Source organism: Oryctolagus cuniculus, chromosome 1 (genome assembly GCF_051225735.1).
Source record: "Oryctolagus cuniculus isolate XC-2025 breed Fujian yellow rabbit chromosome 1, ASM5122573v1, whole genome shotgun sequence".
NCBI classification, from domain to species: Eukaryota; Metazoa; Chordata; class Mammalia; order Lagomorpha; family Leporidae; genus Oryctolagus; species Oryctolagus cuniculus.
In genome coordinates, this window is record NC_142867.1 from 57,058,750 (window position 1) to 57,071,678 (window position 12,929).

The 12,929-nt window shown below is 42.6% G+C and overlaps 1 protein-coding gene across 3 annotated transcripts in view; it reads left to right on the forward strand.

The window, feature by feature from the left end:
- Positions 1–12,929, forward strand: part of DENND5A (DENN domain containing 5A) — a 128,568-nt gene that overhangs the window by 86,128 nt on the left and 29,511 nt on the right. For all 3 annotated transcript variants that reach the window (XM_070073625.2, XM_070073626.2, XM_089329033.1), the window contains 2 exons: positions 10,111–10,261; positions 11,581–11,674. In XM_070073625.2, coding sequence (XP_069929726.1) covers positions 10,111–10,261; positions 11,581–11,674 — 245 coding nt within the window. The remainder of the gene's footprint in view (positions 1–10,110; positions 10,262–11,580; positions 11,675–12,929) is intronic.

Here is a 12,929-nt window from a genome sequence, read left to right on the forward strand (position 1 = left end):
CCAGGTGCTTCTTCCTGGTCTCCCATGCGGATGCAGGGGCCCAAGCACTTGGGCCATCCTCCACTGCCTTCCCAGGCCACAGCAGAGAGCTGGACTGGAAGAGGAGCAACCGGGACTAGAACCCGGCGCCTATATCGGATGCCAGCGCTGCAGGTGGAGGATTAACCAAGTGAGCCACGGCCCAGCCCCTCCATCCGTTTTTGTTTGTTTGTTTTTTAAAAGACTTATTTATTTATTTGAAAGGCAGAGTTAAAGAGAGGCAGAGGCAGAGAGAGAGAGAGAGAAAGAGAAAGAATCTTCCATCTACAGGCTTACTCCTCAAATGGCTACAATGGCTGGAACTGAGCTGATCCAAAGTCAGGAGCCTGGAGCTTCTTCCAGATCTTCCACATGGGTTCAGGAGCCCAAATACTTGGGCCATCTTCCGCAGCTTTCCCAGGCCATAATGGACAGTTGGATCAGAAGTGGTGCAGCTGGGACTAGACTGGCACCCATATGGTACCAGCACTGCAGGTGGCAGCTTTACGTGCTAGGCCACTTCACCAGCCCCGGATATGCATCTGTTGAGATTGTCCTTTCTCTAAATAATTGCCTTTGGGTCTGGCATTGTGATGTAACTGGTAAAACTGCTGCCTGTGATGCTGGCATCCCATATGTGCCAGTTTGAGTCGTGGCTGCCCTACTTCTGATCCAGCTTCCTGCCAATTCCCCTGAGAAAGCAGTGGAAAATGGCCCAAATGCTTGGGCCTCTGCCACCCATGTGAGAGACCCAGAAGAAGCTTCTGGTTTCTGCTTGGCCCAGCCTTGGCTGTTTCGACCATCAGGGGAATGAACCAACAGATGGAAGATCTCTCGGTCTCTCCATCTCTCTCTGTCTGTGTAACTCTGCCTTTCAAGTAAATGAAATAAATTTTTAAAAAATTGCCTTTATGGGTTGGTGTACATGTCAGTGATCGATCTATATGTGTGTGTATTTTCCTGAATTCTGTTTTGTTTCATTTTTCTGTTAGTCCAATTTATGCCAATTCTACAGTGTTTTGATTACTATAGCTTTATGTTAATTTTTGTACTCAGATAGTGATAGTCTGCAACTCTTTTCTTCTTTTCACAGTTGTTTTGGTTATTTTAGGTTTCTTTATTTCTATATATATCCACAATCAGCTTGCCAATTTCTACAAAAAACCTTCTAAGATTTGATTTGTATTTGGCATATTAACAATATTGAGTCTTCTGATCCATGAACATGGCATATCTCTTCATTTATTTAAATCTTCATTAATTTTGTTAACAGTGTTACATAGTTTCAGGATACATGTTTTACACATCTTTTGTCAAATCTTAGCCCAAGTATTTAAAGATTTTTTTGTGCTTTTTAAATTTGATGCTAATGTAATACTAATTTTAGTTTCTGATCATTTATTGCTCATACATAGACATATAATAGTTTGTAAGTTTATATTTTGTTTACAACCATATAAATTATCTTTTGTACATTCCACAGATTTTTTTAGAAGATTTGTATATTTACTTGAAAGTCAGAATTACAGAGAGAGGAGAGGCAAAGAGAGAAAGAGAGGTCTTCCATCCTGGTTCACTTTCTACTTGGCTGCAACGGCCAGAGCTGTGCCAGTCCAAAGCTAGGAGCCAGAAGCTTCTTCCAGGTCTCCCACGTGGGTGCAGGGGCCCAAGGACTTTATTTATTTTTATTTCTTTGAAAGAGGGACATAGAGTCAAAGAGAACTCTTCCATCTACTGGTACACTGTCCAAATGCTTGCAGCAATCAGAACTGGGTCTGGCTGAAGCTGGGAGTCTGGAACTCAATTTGGGTTTCCCACATGGGTGGCAGGGACCCAATTACTCAAGTCATTGCTGCTACCTCCCAGGATGTACATTAGCAGGAAGCTGGAATTGAAAGTGGAGCCAGGGGGCCGGCGCTGTGTCGCAGCGGGTTGAAGCCTTGCCTGGGGTGCTGGCATCCCATATGGGTGCCGGTTCTAGTCCTGGCTCCTCCTCTTTTTTTTTTTTTTTTTTTTTTTGACAGGCAGAGTAGACAGTGAGATAGAGAGAGACAGAGAGAAAGGTCTTCCTTTTTGCCTTTGGTTCACCCTCCAATGGCTGCCGCGGTTGGCACTCTATGGCCGGCGCACCGCGCTGATCAGAAGGCAGGAGCCAGGTACTTATCCTGGTCTCCCATGCAGGTGCAGGGCCCAAGCACTTGGGCCATCCTCCACTGCACTCCCTAGCCACAGTGGAGAGCTGGCCTGGAAGAGGGGCAACCGGGACAGAATCCGGCGCCCTGACCAGGACTAGAACCTGGTGTGCCGGCGCCGCAAGGCGGAGGATCAGCCTAGTGAGCCACGGCACCGGCCTCCTCCTCTTCTGATCCAGCTCTCTGCTATGGCCTGGGAAGGCAGTACAAGATGGCTCAAGTGCTTGGGCCCCTGCTCTCACGTGGGAGACCTGGAAGAAGCTCCTGGCTCTTGACTTCAGATCCGCTCAGCTTTGGCCGCTGAGGCCATTTGGGGAGTGAACCAGCGGATGGAAGACCTCTCTCTCTGTCTCTACCTCTCTGTAACTCTTTCAAATAAATAAATAAAAGAAAAAAAAAAAAAAAAGAAAGTGGAGCCAGAACTTGTACCCAGGCACTTCAATATGTGGTGTGAGTATCTGAAGCAGCATATTAACCACTGCGACAAATACCCATCTCCTCATTTTAGGTGTCTTGGTACAATGGCTACAATCTGTAGTACGTGGTCAAATAAAAGTGCTGAGAATGGTCATATTGTTTTCTTTTTAAAAATATTTATTTGTTTATTTTGACAGAGTTAGAGAGGGGGAGAGAGATCGATAGGTTTTCAGAAGGGCGTGTATGTGTGTAATGTTTCTGACTGTGGTCATCTGAAACTGAGGAAAGCAAAGGGAGACTTACAGGAGAGTTGAGAAGGTGACGGAAGTTTGGAAAGGACGACAAATGTGGAGACCCAGAGGAAGCATGTGGTGGTCCCTCGGAGAGCCATGGAGGGCAGGCAGTTCCCAGAGCTATCTGAGTACCCCATGAGGGCCAGGTCCCTGCTTGAGGTCCAGTCCACCTGCATCCTTAAAAAATAATCCCTCCCGCCCTCCCTCCCTTCCTTCTTTCTTTCCTTCCCTCCTTCCTTCCTTATCTTTCTTTCTCTTTCTTGTGACCTAATTGGATCTGTCGTCCTTGGCACCAAGAGTCTCAGTGGAATACTCACACAGTAACCTTCTTTGAAAAGGTTCTGCCATGATTATGGAAACTTCACCCAGTCTCCAATATTTTCTGATGAAAAATTTCACACAGCAAAATTGAAACAATAGTGCAACAAGTGTTTCTGTGTCTATGACTCAAATTCAATGATTACAAATCTTTTTCATATGTATTTTTTTTTCTGTGAGAGTATTTGGAACTGATTTTTAGATATGATATTTCAGTCCCTGAATACTTAAGTATACATTTCCTAAGAATAAGAACATTTTCCTTAACAGGCACTATTATCAGAATTAAGAAAATAGTAATAACTTCCTAATATTCCCTGATAGCTAATCCATATTAAAGTTTCCCCATTATTTGCAGAATTTTGTAGCTCTTTTTGTTAAGGCATACCAGAATAATGTACTACATTTGCTGTATATATATATATGAAATATCTAATTATTATATCTATATTCGATCATGTGAGTATACATCAGAATGTTCATGGAAAATAGAATTAAAAGATAAGTTGATTTTGGTAAAAAAAAAGAAATTTATCTTTTTTGTAATAGTCTGTTCTACTGTCTGTTCCATCTATAGCAGTGTCACCTCTTTTATTCTTTTTTCCCCAGTTAGTTTATTTATTTATTTGAAAGGCCAAGTTACCAAGAGAGGAAAGACAGAAAGAGAGAGAGTGAACTTTCATCTGCTGGTTCACACCCCAAATGGCTGCAATGTCCAGGGTTGGCCCAGGCCAAAGCCAGGAGCCAGGAGCTTCATCTAGGTCTCCCATGTGGATGACAGGGGTCCAAGTCCTTGGGTCATCCTTTGCTGCTTTTGCAGGTACCTTAGCAGGGAGCTGGATTGGAAGTGGAGTAGCCAGGACTTGAACCAGCACCTATATCGGTTTCCAGCATCACAGGCAGTGGGTTAATCCTCTACACAGCAACACCAGCTCCTATTTTATTCTTCGCATTGGCAGTTTGTGTGTTTTTAAAAAAGATTCCTGATCAATTTTATGAATTTTATGGATCTTCTGAAATATCCAGTTTTTAGATTTATTAGGTTTTTTTCTTTATTTAAAAGTCAGAGTTACAGAGAGTGAGAAAGAAAGAGCGAGCGAGCTTCCATCTGCTGTTTTACTCCCCAGATGGCCACAATGGCCAGAGCTGGGCCAGGCCAAAGGTGTGAGCCTGAAGTTTCCTTTGGATTTCCCACCATAAACTGCTTTTTCCTAGGTGTATCAGTAGGGAGCTGGATTGGAAGCAGCCATGTGGGGGGTGAACCAATGGAAGGAAGACCTTTCTCTCCGTCTCTCTCTCTCTCTATCTGTCAAATAAAAAAAAAAGTTCCTGTTTCCAACAGCTACATTACTTGATTAAAACAAGTAAAATAAAAAAAAATAATCTCGTGGGCTTTAAGGTCTTATCAGTTATGAGGCCCAGACTTCTCTCTTCATATGGGGTACATCTTAAGGGAGGTATGCACCTCCTTGGGAAAGGCACCCTGTTGACTTCCATTACCTAGCTGGCCTGGGAGGAGAGCTGGCCAGGTAAAGGTGGCATATCTCAGGAAATTTACAGCTCTGCCTGCAATGTTGCTGACCCTACTTGGCCGTCCCCTCAGCAGCAGTGATCACTTTGGAAGCTGGGCTGAGTGAAGGGCTTTTCAGCTTGGAGCCAGCAAGGTCTGTGGCTCTGACCTGAGAGTCCTTTGACTCCAGGGCAGTTCCATTTCCAGTGATCCAACTCTTGGCTGACAAAGCTGCCAGGGCCCTTCATAAGCTAACTTCTGCTGAAGCCCTGGCTTTCTACATCGAAAAGCAATTCGGGCACTGGCCTGTTGGGTCTCCTTGATGGTAGATTGCTGTGTAAAGCAGCCATTAATTGGCCTGCCAGCTATCTTTGCATTGCTTCTGATGCCTAGCTTTCTTTTCCTTTTGGTTTTTGTTAAAGCAGACCAGAGGATGCAAATCAAGGGGGTGCTCAAGTCCCATCTCTAATCTTCGGTGGCCTAAACTAGAAGTCTATAGTCACAGGCATGTTCTGATAGTGGTTTATTTTGAGGTAGACAGTGCCCATAAGGAAAGCTGTGTCTTCACTTTAAAACTTTCTCTCCCTTTGTTTGAAAGGGAGGTTTTGCCTGTTTACTGCGCTAAGGGCGAAGTAAATCTAGCTGTGAAATTATAATTTAAGCTCTCCTTTTGGCTATGCTATTATAGAAAATGTTAGTCGTCCCTTTTATAAGATCTAAAAATCAAATTGTGTATCCTAGAGAGTCCTTCAGTATAGTCAATTTCCTACCTCAAAGAGAATAGAGAAATGAGGGGAAAAGTAGGGCTTAGAATAAAGAAATGAGGGAGCAAGTTCCAGATTGCTTACTGACAATAGCAATATCAAATGAAAACTTAGCAAGCAATTTCAACCATTAAATAACAACTTATGAAAACATTTACCAGAAGGTCCAATGCCTTCTATAAATTTTAAGAATACATGTATTTGGAAATATCTCTTAAATATCTGACATGGTGTAGCTTGTTTAACCAGCAAATTCAAGCACAAGCATATAAAATGTTTTTGGTCTGTCTACCAACAAATTTAAAATATCTGATACAAAGATTCAGGTCACATGAATCAAAATGTATCTTTGATTAATTTTAGCTGTTTAAGTTTATGGTCAGTCTTTTATCTGTAAGCCAATTAAAACAAAGTTCTTAATAAATTTTCCCATGTAGACATACAATATATATACACATATAACATAACATGAAAGATAGAACACCAAAGCAGTTTCAGTAATAGCTTTTTAAACTCTTTAACTGTTTTTTAAATTACCAGTTGATTCAAATTACTTTCTGCTCTTAGTAACCTCAGTTAACCATACTTTCTTCTAGTTGGAACCTGTAGTGCATTATTGGCTTCATCTGTTTACAGAGCCATCCCAAAGTACTGAATATGGTAGAAGTGGCTGGAAAAAGTCCATTGGAACCTATAGGAGGATAGCTAAACACAGAACTAACAATGTTTTAGTTTCATAAGTAGCAGATCTGATATACAAAACTGTGGATGACAAAATGCTTCAAATAGCCATGTTTAAAATTATAAACTCATTAACCAACAATACTTCACACAGTATTTTCAAAAGCACCTGTAGGATTTTACAAAGCATTTACCCTTTTAGGCCTCTGGGCCTTTCTCATTAAGATAACCATCATTCTAGTAACTCAAGATCATTAGACATATTTAACTTTCAGATGTTTGTATCAGTAGCATTTTATATTACGAGAACTTAAAATTTAGCACCACTTCACATCCTGACAGTACTTCTAATATAATCCAAATAGCCGGATTAGTTGGTGTCTCTACAAGATAAGAGATACGTGTTTTTGACATTTCCAGGAGCCCATCTGGAAATTGTCAAAGTCCAAATTTTTTGGAGTTTTTTTTTGAATGCCTGTTAAAGATGCCTAGAATGCTCGAAATCCAAAATATCTTGTTGAATTAGGATCCCTTAATATCATGACATGATATGGACCAGATTTGGTCATTGTTGCAAGATGATTATTTGGGCCAGCGCCGTGGCTCACTTGGCTAATCCCCTGCCTGTGACGCCGGCATCCTGGGTTCTAGTCCCAGTTGGGGTGCTGGATTCTGTCCCAGTTGCTCCTTTTCCAGTCCAGCTCTCTGCTGTGGCCCGGGAAGGCAGTGGAGGATGGCCCAAGTGCTTGGGCCCTGCACCTGCATGGGAGACCAGGAGGAAGCACCTGGCTCCTGGCTTCGGATTGGCGCAGTGCACTGGCCACAGCACACCGGCCGTGGCGGCCATTTGGGGGGTGAACCAACAGAAGGAAGACCTTTCTCTCTGTCTCACTGTCTAACTCTGCCTGTCAAAAAAAAAAAAAAGTGATTATTCAAAATTTGAAAATAAACATATATTTAAATAACCCATAGCTCTTAATAAAAAACTCAGCTGTTTTTAAACAATTAGAATTTAACAGAGACATCAAGAGAACATAATAGGTTACTTTGATTGCTTTACGAGAGGATCAGATTTTATGTCAAAGAGAAATAGATTAATAGCTTTTATATCCAAAATTTCTTTATTTCATAAGCTTCTGTGACTTCCATACACCCTCTTCAACTTACTTGAAACGTTCTGTCATTTCCATTCCAGTCTAAAGTAAACTAACCTTCAGGATGAAGTCATTCTTACAAACCATGTCCTTTCTTTATTCAAAAGAACTCTTTCCTTCTTAACCTTCCTTACCAAGCGCACATATCTATACTTGTGATGTTTTCCATCTGCCAATTTCCTTGATTTACATTTTAAATAACCTGTTAAAAATCTCCGAATTAAGACAACATTTTTTAAATAAGGTAACACATCAGATTTCAGTATGAGTTACCTTAAGTAGTGTTGAACTATTTTTCATAGACAGTTTATGAAAACATATTTGTTAAACAAACCCAAATAGTTTTTCTATAGAATATAACATGCTGAGAGTACCAAAGCTTACATTTAGAGGCGTTTATTTCATTTGCTTTACTCAATTTAAATTAGCAGTTACACCTAAATGACTTAAGATGCTGATAGTATATCTCTGTCAGTATTCAATTAAAATTGCATTCATCTAAAACAAGTACTGATTATCCATTGCTGTTTCATTGAATACTGATTACCCGGAAACCTGTTAAAAATAAACTGAAAAATAAGTTCATCGAGTTAAAAGCAATATTTCTAAAGGTAGTAATCTTCCTAGATTCAGAGAGAGAAACCTCTTCAAATTTAATGTCTAGTAAAGTTGCTTGTGGGCTAGAGGACCAAAGACAAGAAGTCCATTGGGGTGGAGGTCAAAAGACCTAATTTTCCTGTCTGGCTTGCTCATGATAAAAACAAAAGAGCGATTGGAAGGATGGGATACCTAATTTGTTTCTCTGTTAGCAGGGAGCTCGGGATAGGATTACCACTCCCTTGCTATTCTTATGGTAAAACTGGAACAGGAGAGGGAGGGGCAAAGACCAGTTGGAGGACCAGGGCTGGAAAGTGAAAGCATGGAGATGGCCATTCCCAAACTTGCAGGAGGATCCTTTGCTAAGGCTTTGGACCAGGCCTGGTTCTAAGATAAAGTTGGAATTCTTGGGTGGGAGGAAGATAGATGTACAGTGAAACAGTGAAGAGCTGGAGTCGGGGACATAGAAGGCAGAGGGTTTGGCTCAGGCCCTTGACCTCTAGTAGAAACTTTGGAGGCCAATAGGACCTGGGTGAGAGAGCAGGAAGTACACATAGAAGGTTTAGATAGAAGATAGAAAAGGCTTGAACATATGGGATCTCCTTCCATTTTCCTGCTCACTCACAGAAGTGATAGAGCTATCAGGGTTGGCATTTCAGGTCTGGAGGCAATTTGGGAGGGACCATATTACTTAATTGGAATGCAGGAAGAAAGAAGCTCCCATGGTGACCTGTAGAGTTAGATCGGCAGATATTGGGTGTCCTGAGATCTCAGCTGTCTGATGAGAGGATATGGGAACAGAGGATGGGGTCGTCACCCATGCACCCACTGGAGCCCAGGGCTTAGCCCATAGAAGGGAAACAGGAGGTTGAGTCATCACTCACATCCACTGTTGCCCGTACACAGAGTCTGTAGAGACCAGAGTTGTGGTTGGTGCCCAGTACCAGGACTTTTAGACAAGAGAAGAACCATAACCTGTAGAAGTTGCCGTGGGAATTCTGCATCTTACCTCAGAATTTGGAAGGCCGATGTGTGGATGGAGATCATGGAGTGTTTGGTGGCGTCGAAGGAGTTCCGGGGGTGTGTTTTGTGACTGGCAGAAATCCAGGACCCCAGGGCAGCTCAGAGATCCCCGAAGGGAGAGGAGAGTCACTGGGGGAGCATGGATCCAAGTCATGGCACCAATGTAAGGCCGCTACTAAGCACACCAAACACTGGAGTAAGGGAAAGGATTTATTGGGGGAAACCAGACAGACCAGAGGGAAGGGGCAAAGAAGGAAAAAAAGAGAGGAAGAGAAAGAGAGAAAGATCAAGAGACAGAGAGATCAGGAGACGGAGAGAAAGAGAGCTATTTATATTTTAAAGAGGTTTGCGTAATAACAGCAGAATCTAATGTGGGTTACCATTTCTGGTCCTCTTAATTCAGCCACCTTGTTCTTAAGTGAGTGCCTCTGCCTAGATTCCCTTCTCTGTAGCAAAGTCTGAAAACCACCACAAGGCCGTTAGCTTGGGCAGTTGTAGGGATAACCTTATTTGTTTTCTGCTTCTTTCATTGCATGATGTTCAGTGTTTTCTTTCTTCCTTCCTTCCTTCCTTCCTTCCTTCCTTCCTTCCTTCCTTCCTTCCTTCCTTCCTTCCTTCCTTCCTTCCTTTCTTTCTTTCTTTCTTATCTTCAAGATTATTTATTTGAGAGGCAGAGTTAGAGAGAAGGAGAGACAGCGAAAGAGGTCTTCCACCTGCTGGTTCACTCCCCAAATGGCCACAATGGCCAGAGCTGGGCTGGTCTGAAGCCAGGAGCCAGGAACTTATTCTGGGTCTCCCACATGGTTGCAGGCATCCCAGTACTTTGGCCATCTTCCACTGCTTTCCCAGGCCATTAGCAGGGAGCTGGATTGGAAGAGGAGCAGCAGTACTAGAACTGGTGCCCATATGGGATGCCTGTGCTGCAGGCAGAGGCTTAACCTACTATACTACATCGCAGCACCATTGTCCAGTGTTTTGAAATTCATCGATTTTTGCATGTTACCCGTGTTTTCTCCCTGTTATTTCAGGCAGAAGGGTAAAAATCAGTCTTTTTCAGTTTATCTTGGAAAGTGGAAGGGTAGGTAGCTTTTCAAAAACAATGTTTGAAAAAAGTTTTGACTTTTATTTTATTTTCTCATTCAGAAAAAGCAATTGAGCTGCGTCTGGCAAAAATCGACCACACTGCAGTTCACCCACATTTACTTGACATGAAGATTGGACAAGGGAAATATGAGCCAGGCTTTTTCCCTAAACTGCAGTCTGATGTGCTTTCCACGGGGCCAGCCAGCAACAAGTAAGTCAATCCCAAAGATTCCCTGTTCCAGCTCCCAAGCCATAGTACTAAGGAGCATCCAGTATCTGGGCTGGAGCTGGTATCCCCAGATGACCCCCGAATTTTATAAAACAAGTATGGAAAAGACCGAGATGACCCTGTTTAGACTAGAAACAGGTGACAGAATACCTGTCAGCTCCTGTGTCCAATATCCCACATACCCAGGACCTGCAAAAAGCCAGACTGCAAGTCAGTTATAATTTTTTATGCCTAGCTCCTGTACAATAGCTAAGCTAGCTTTGTGTCATCAATAAAGTGGTGATTGAAATCATTGGAACTTGAATAGAAAGTAGATATCTTAGATTACTTTTAAAGGTGAGTGTATCAAAGCCCAGACAGAATGGAGTGACTTTTGTTTTGGATCTGCATGTGAAGTTTTTATAGATGTCTCAAGACACCTATATCTGTGTTCTCCAGGGAGTTATCTGTTTCTTGTTCAGTCACAGTTATTTAAGCTGCTCTTCCTGAAGGTCTTTGAGCTCTTTCTGGTGACATTGGTGATTACCTGTGCCAAGGCTGGCTTCAGGACATTCAAGTTTTCTCCTGTCAGTTGACCTTTTTTTTTTTTTTTTTTTAAAATATATATATATATTTTTTTAAGACTTATTTATTTATTTGAGTTACTAACAGAGAGAGGGAGAGACAAAGTTTTTTCATCTGCTAGTTCACTCCCCAAATGGCTGCAATAGCTGGAGCTGGGCTGATCTGAAGCTAAGAGCCAGGAGGTTCTTCTGGTCTCTCACAAGGGTACAGGAGCCCAAGCACTTGGGCTATTTTCCACTGCTTTCCCAGGCCATTGGCAGAGAGCTGGATTGAAAGAGGAGGAGCCAGGACACAAACCGGCACCCAGATTAGATGCCTGAACCACAGGCAGAGGCTTAACCTACTACACCATGGCGTTGGCTGTGATATATTTTATTTTCTTGAAAGGCAGTTACAGAGAGAGAGAGAGACAGAGAGATCTTTCATTTGCTGGTTCACTCCGTAAATGGCTGCAACAGCCAGTACTGGGCCAGGCCAAAACCAGGAGCTGGAGTTTCTTGCAGGTCTCCCATGTGGGTGCAGGGGCGCAAGCACCTGGGCCATCCTCTGCTGCTTTATCAAGTGCATTAGCAGGGAGCTGGATTGGAAGTGGGGCAGCCAAGACTTGAACCGGCACCCATATGGGACGCTGGTGTTAGAGGTTTTGGCATTACCTGCTGTGCCACAATGCCAGCCCCCTATCAGTTGACCTTCCTTTTCTAGTGGGTGCTTTTAATCGCCTGCTTTGAATCTGTCAGGTGGACAAAAAGGAATGCCCCTGCTCAGTGGAGGCGGAAAGATCGGCAGAAGCAACACACAGAACACCTGCGTTTAGATAATGACCAGAGAGAGGTAAGATACCTTAAGAATGACTCTGTTACCATGCTTTGCATTCCTCCTTTTCATTTCCTTGGTCTCTGGTGTGATTCAAGTGCCCCAGCAATGATCTCTTTCCATTAAGAAGAGTTAGTAATGATCTAGTTCTTGATGCTAGGCCTTGCTTATGACAAATCAGAATGTAGGTGATTTTCCAAGTGGCAGCTAGTCACTGACCCTGTAGGTGCTCCCCATACTTACTCATGCGTAATATTCACTCCCTGGGTGGGTGCCAGAAAAACCTTAAAAGGTGAGAGTCTGAAATGTGGGTGAAATTATTTTTAAATTGGTGAAGCTATTTTGTGTGTTATGATGGGAAAAAAGTTAGAGGGAAAAGCAGAAAAACTGAACTTGGATTAGTGCTGTGAATCTCTGATTCTAAGGAAGGGATACTTAATCTTGTTTTTGTGAAAATTATTAATTTTTTTATTTGAAAGGCAGAGTGAGAGAGAGGCTGAGAGGGAGAGATTTTTCATCTGCTGATTCACTCACCAGATGCCAAAAAACTGGGCTAGGTTGGGCCAAAACCAGGAGCCAGGAACTCCATCTGGTCTCCCATGTGTTGGTAGGGACCCAAGTACTTGTGCCTTTGCTTCTTCTTAGGTGTATTATCAGGAAGCTGGATTAGAATTATGGTAGCTGGGACTTGAACTAGCACTTTGATGTGGGATGAGGTCCCAAGGGACAGCTTAACTTGCTGCCCCACAATGCCCACCCCATGAAAGGGATACCCTTTTCCTACTTTTTCTGTATCTTTAAACAGGCAATCTTGATTTTTTTTAAGAGGACTAAAGGAGAGGAATGTTATTTTAAGTTCTAGTTATTTTTTTTTAAGATTTATTTATTTATTTGAAAGGCAGAGTTTCATTGTCCAAATGGCTGCAACAGTCAGGGCTGGGCCAGGCTGAAACCAGGAGCCTGGAACTCTATTTGGGTCTCCCACATGGGTGGCAGGGGCCCAGGTACTTCAGCCATCTTGTGCTGCCTTCCCAGGCTCATTAGCAGGGAGCTGGGTTGGAAGGGGAACAGCCAGGACTTCAACCAGCATTCATGTGGGGTGCTGGCATTGCAGACAGAGGCTTAACCCACTGCACTACAATGCCAGCCTCTATTTAGTTAGATTTTAGGTTCATTTATTTACTTGAAAGATAGTTACAGAGAGAAGGAGAGAGACATAGATAGATAGATAGATAGATAGATAGATAGATAGATAGATAGATAGATAGATACC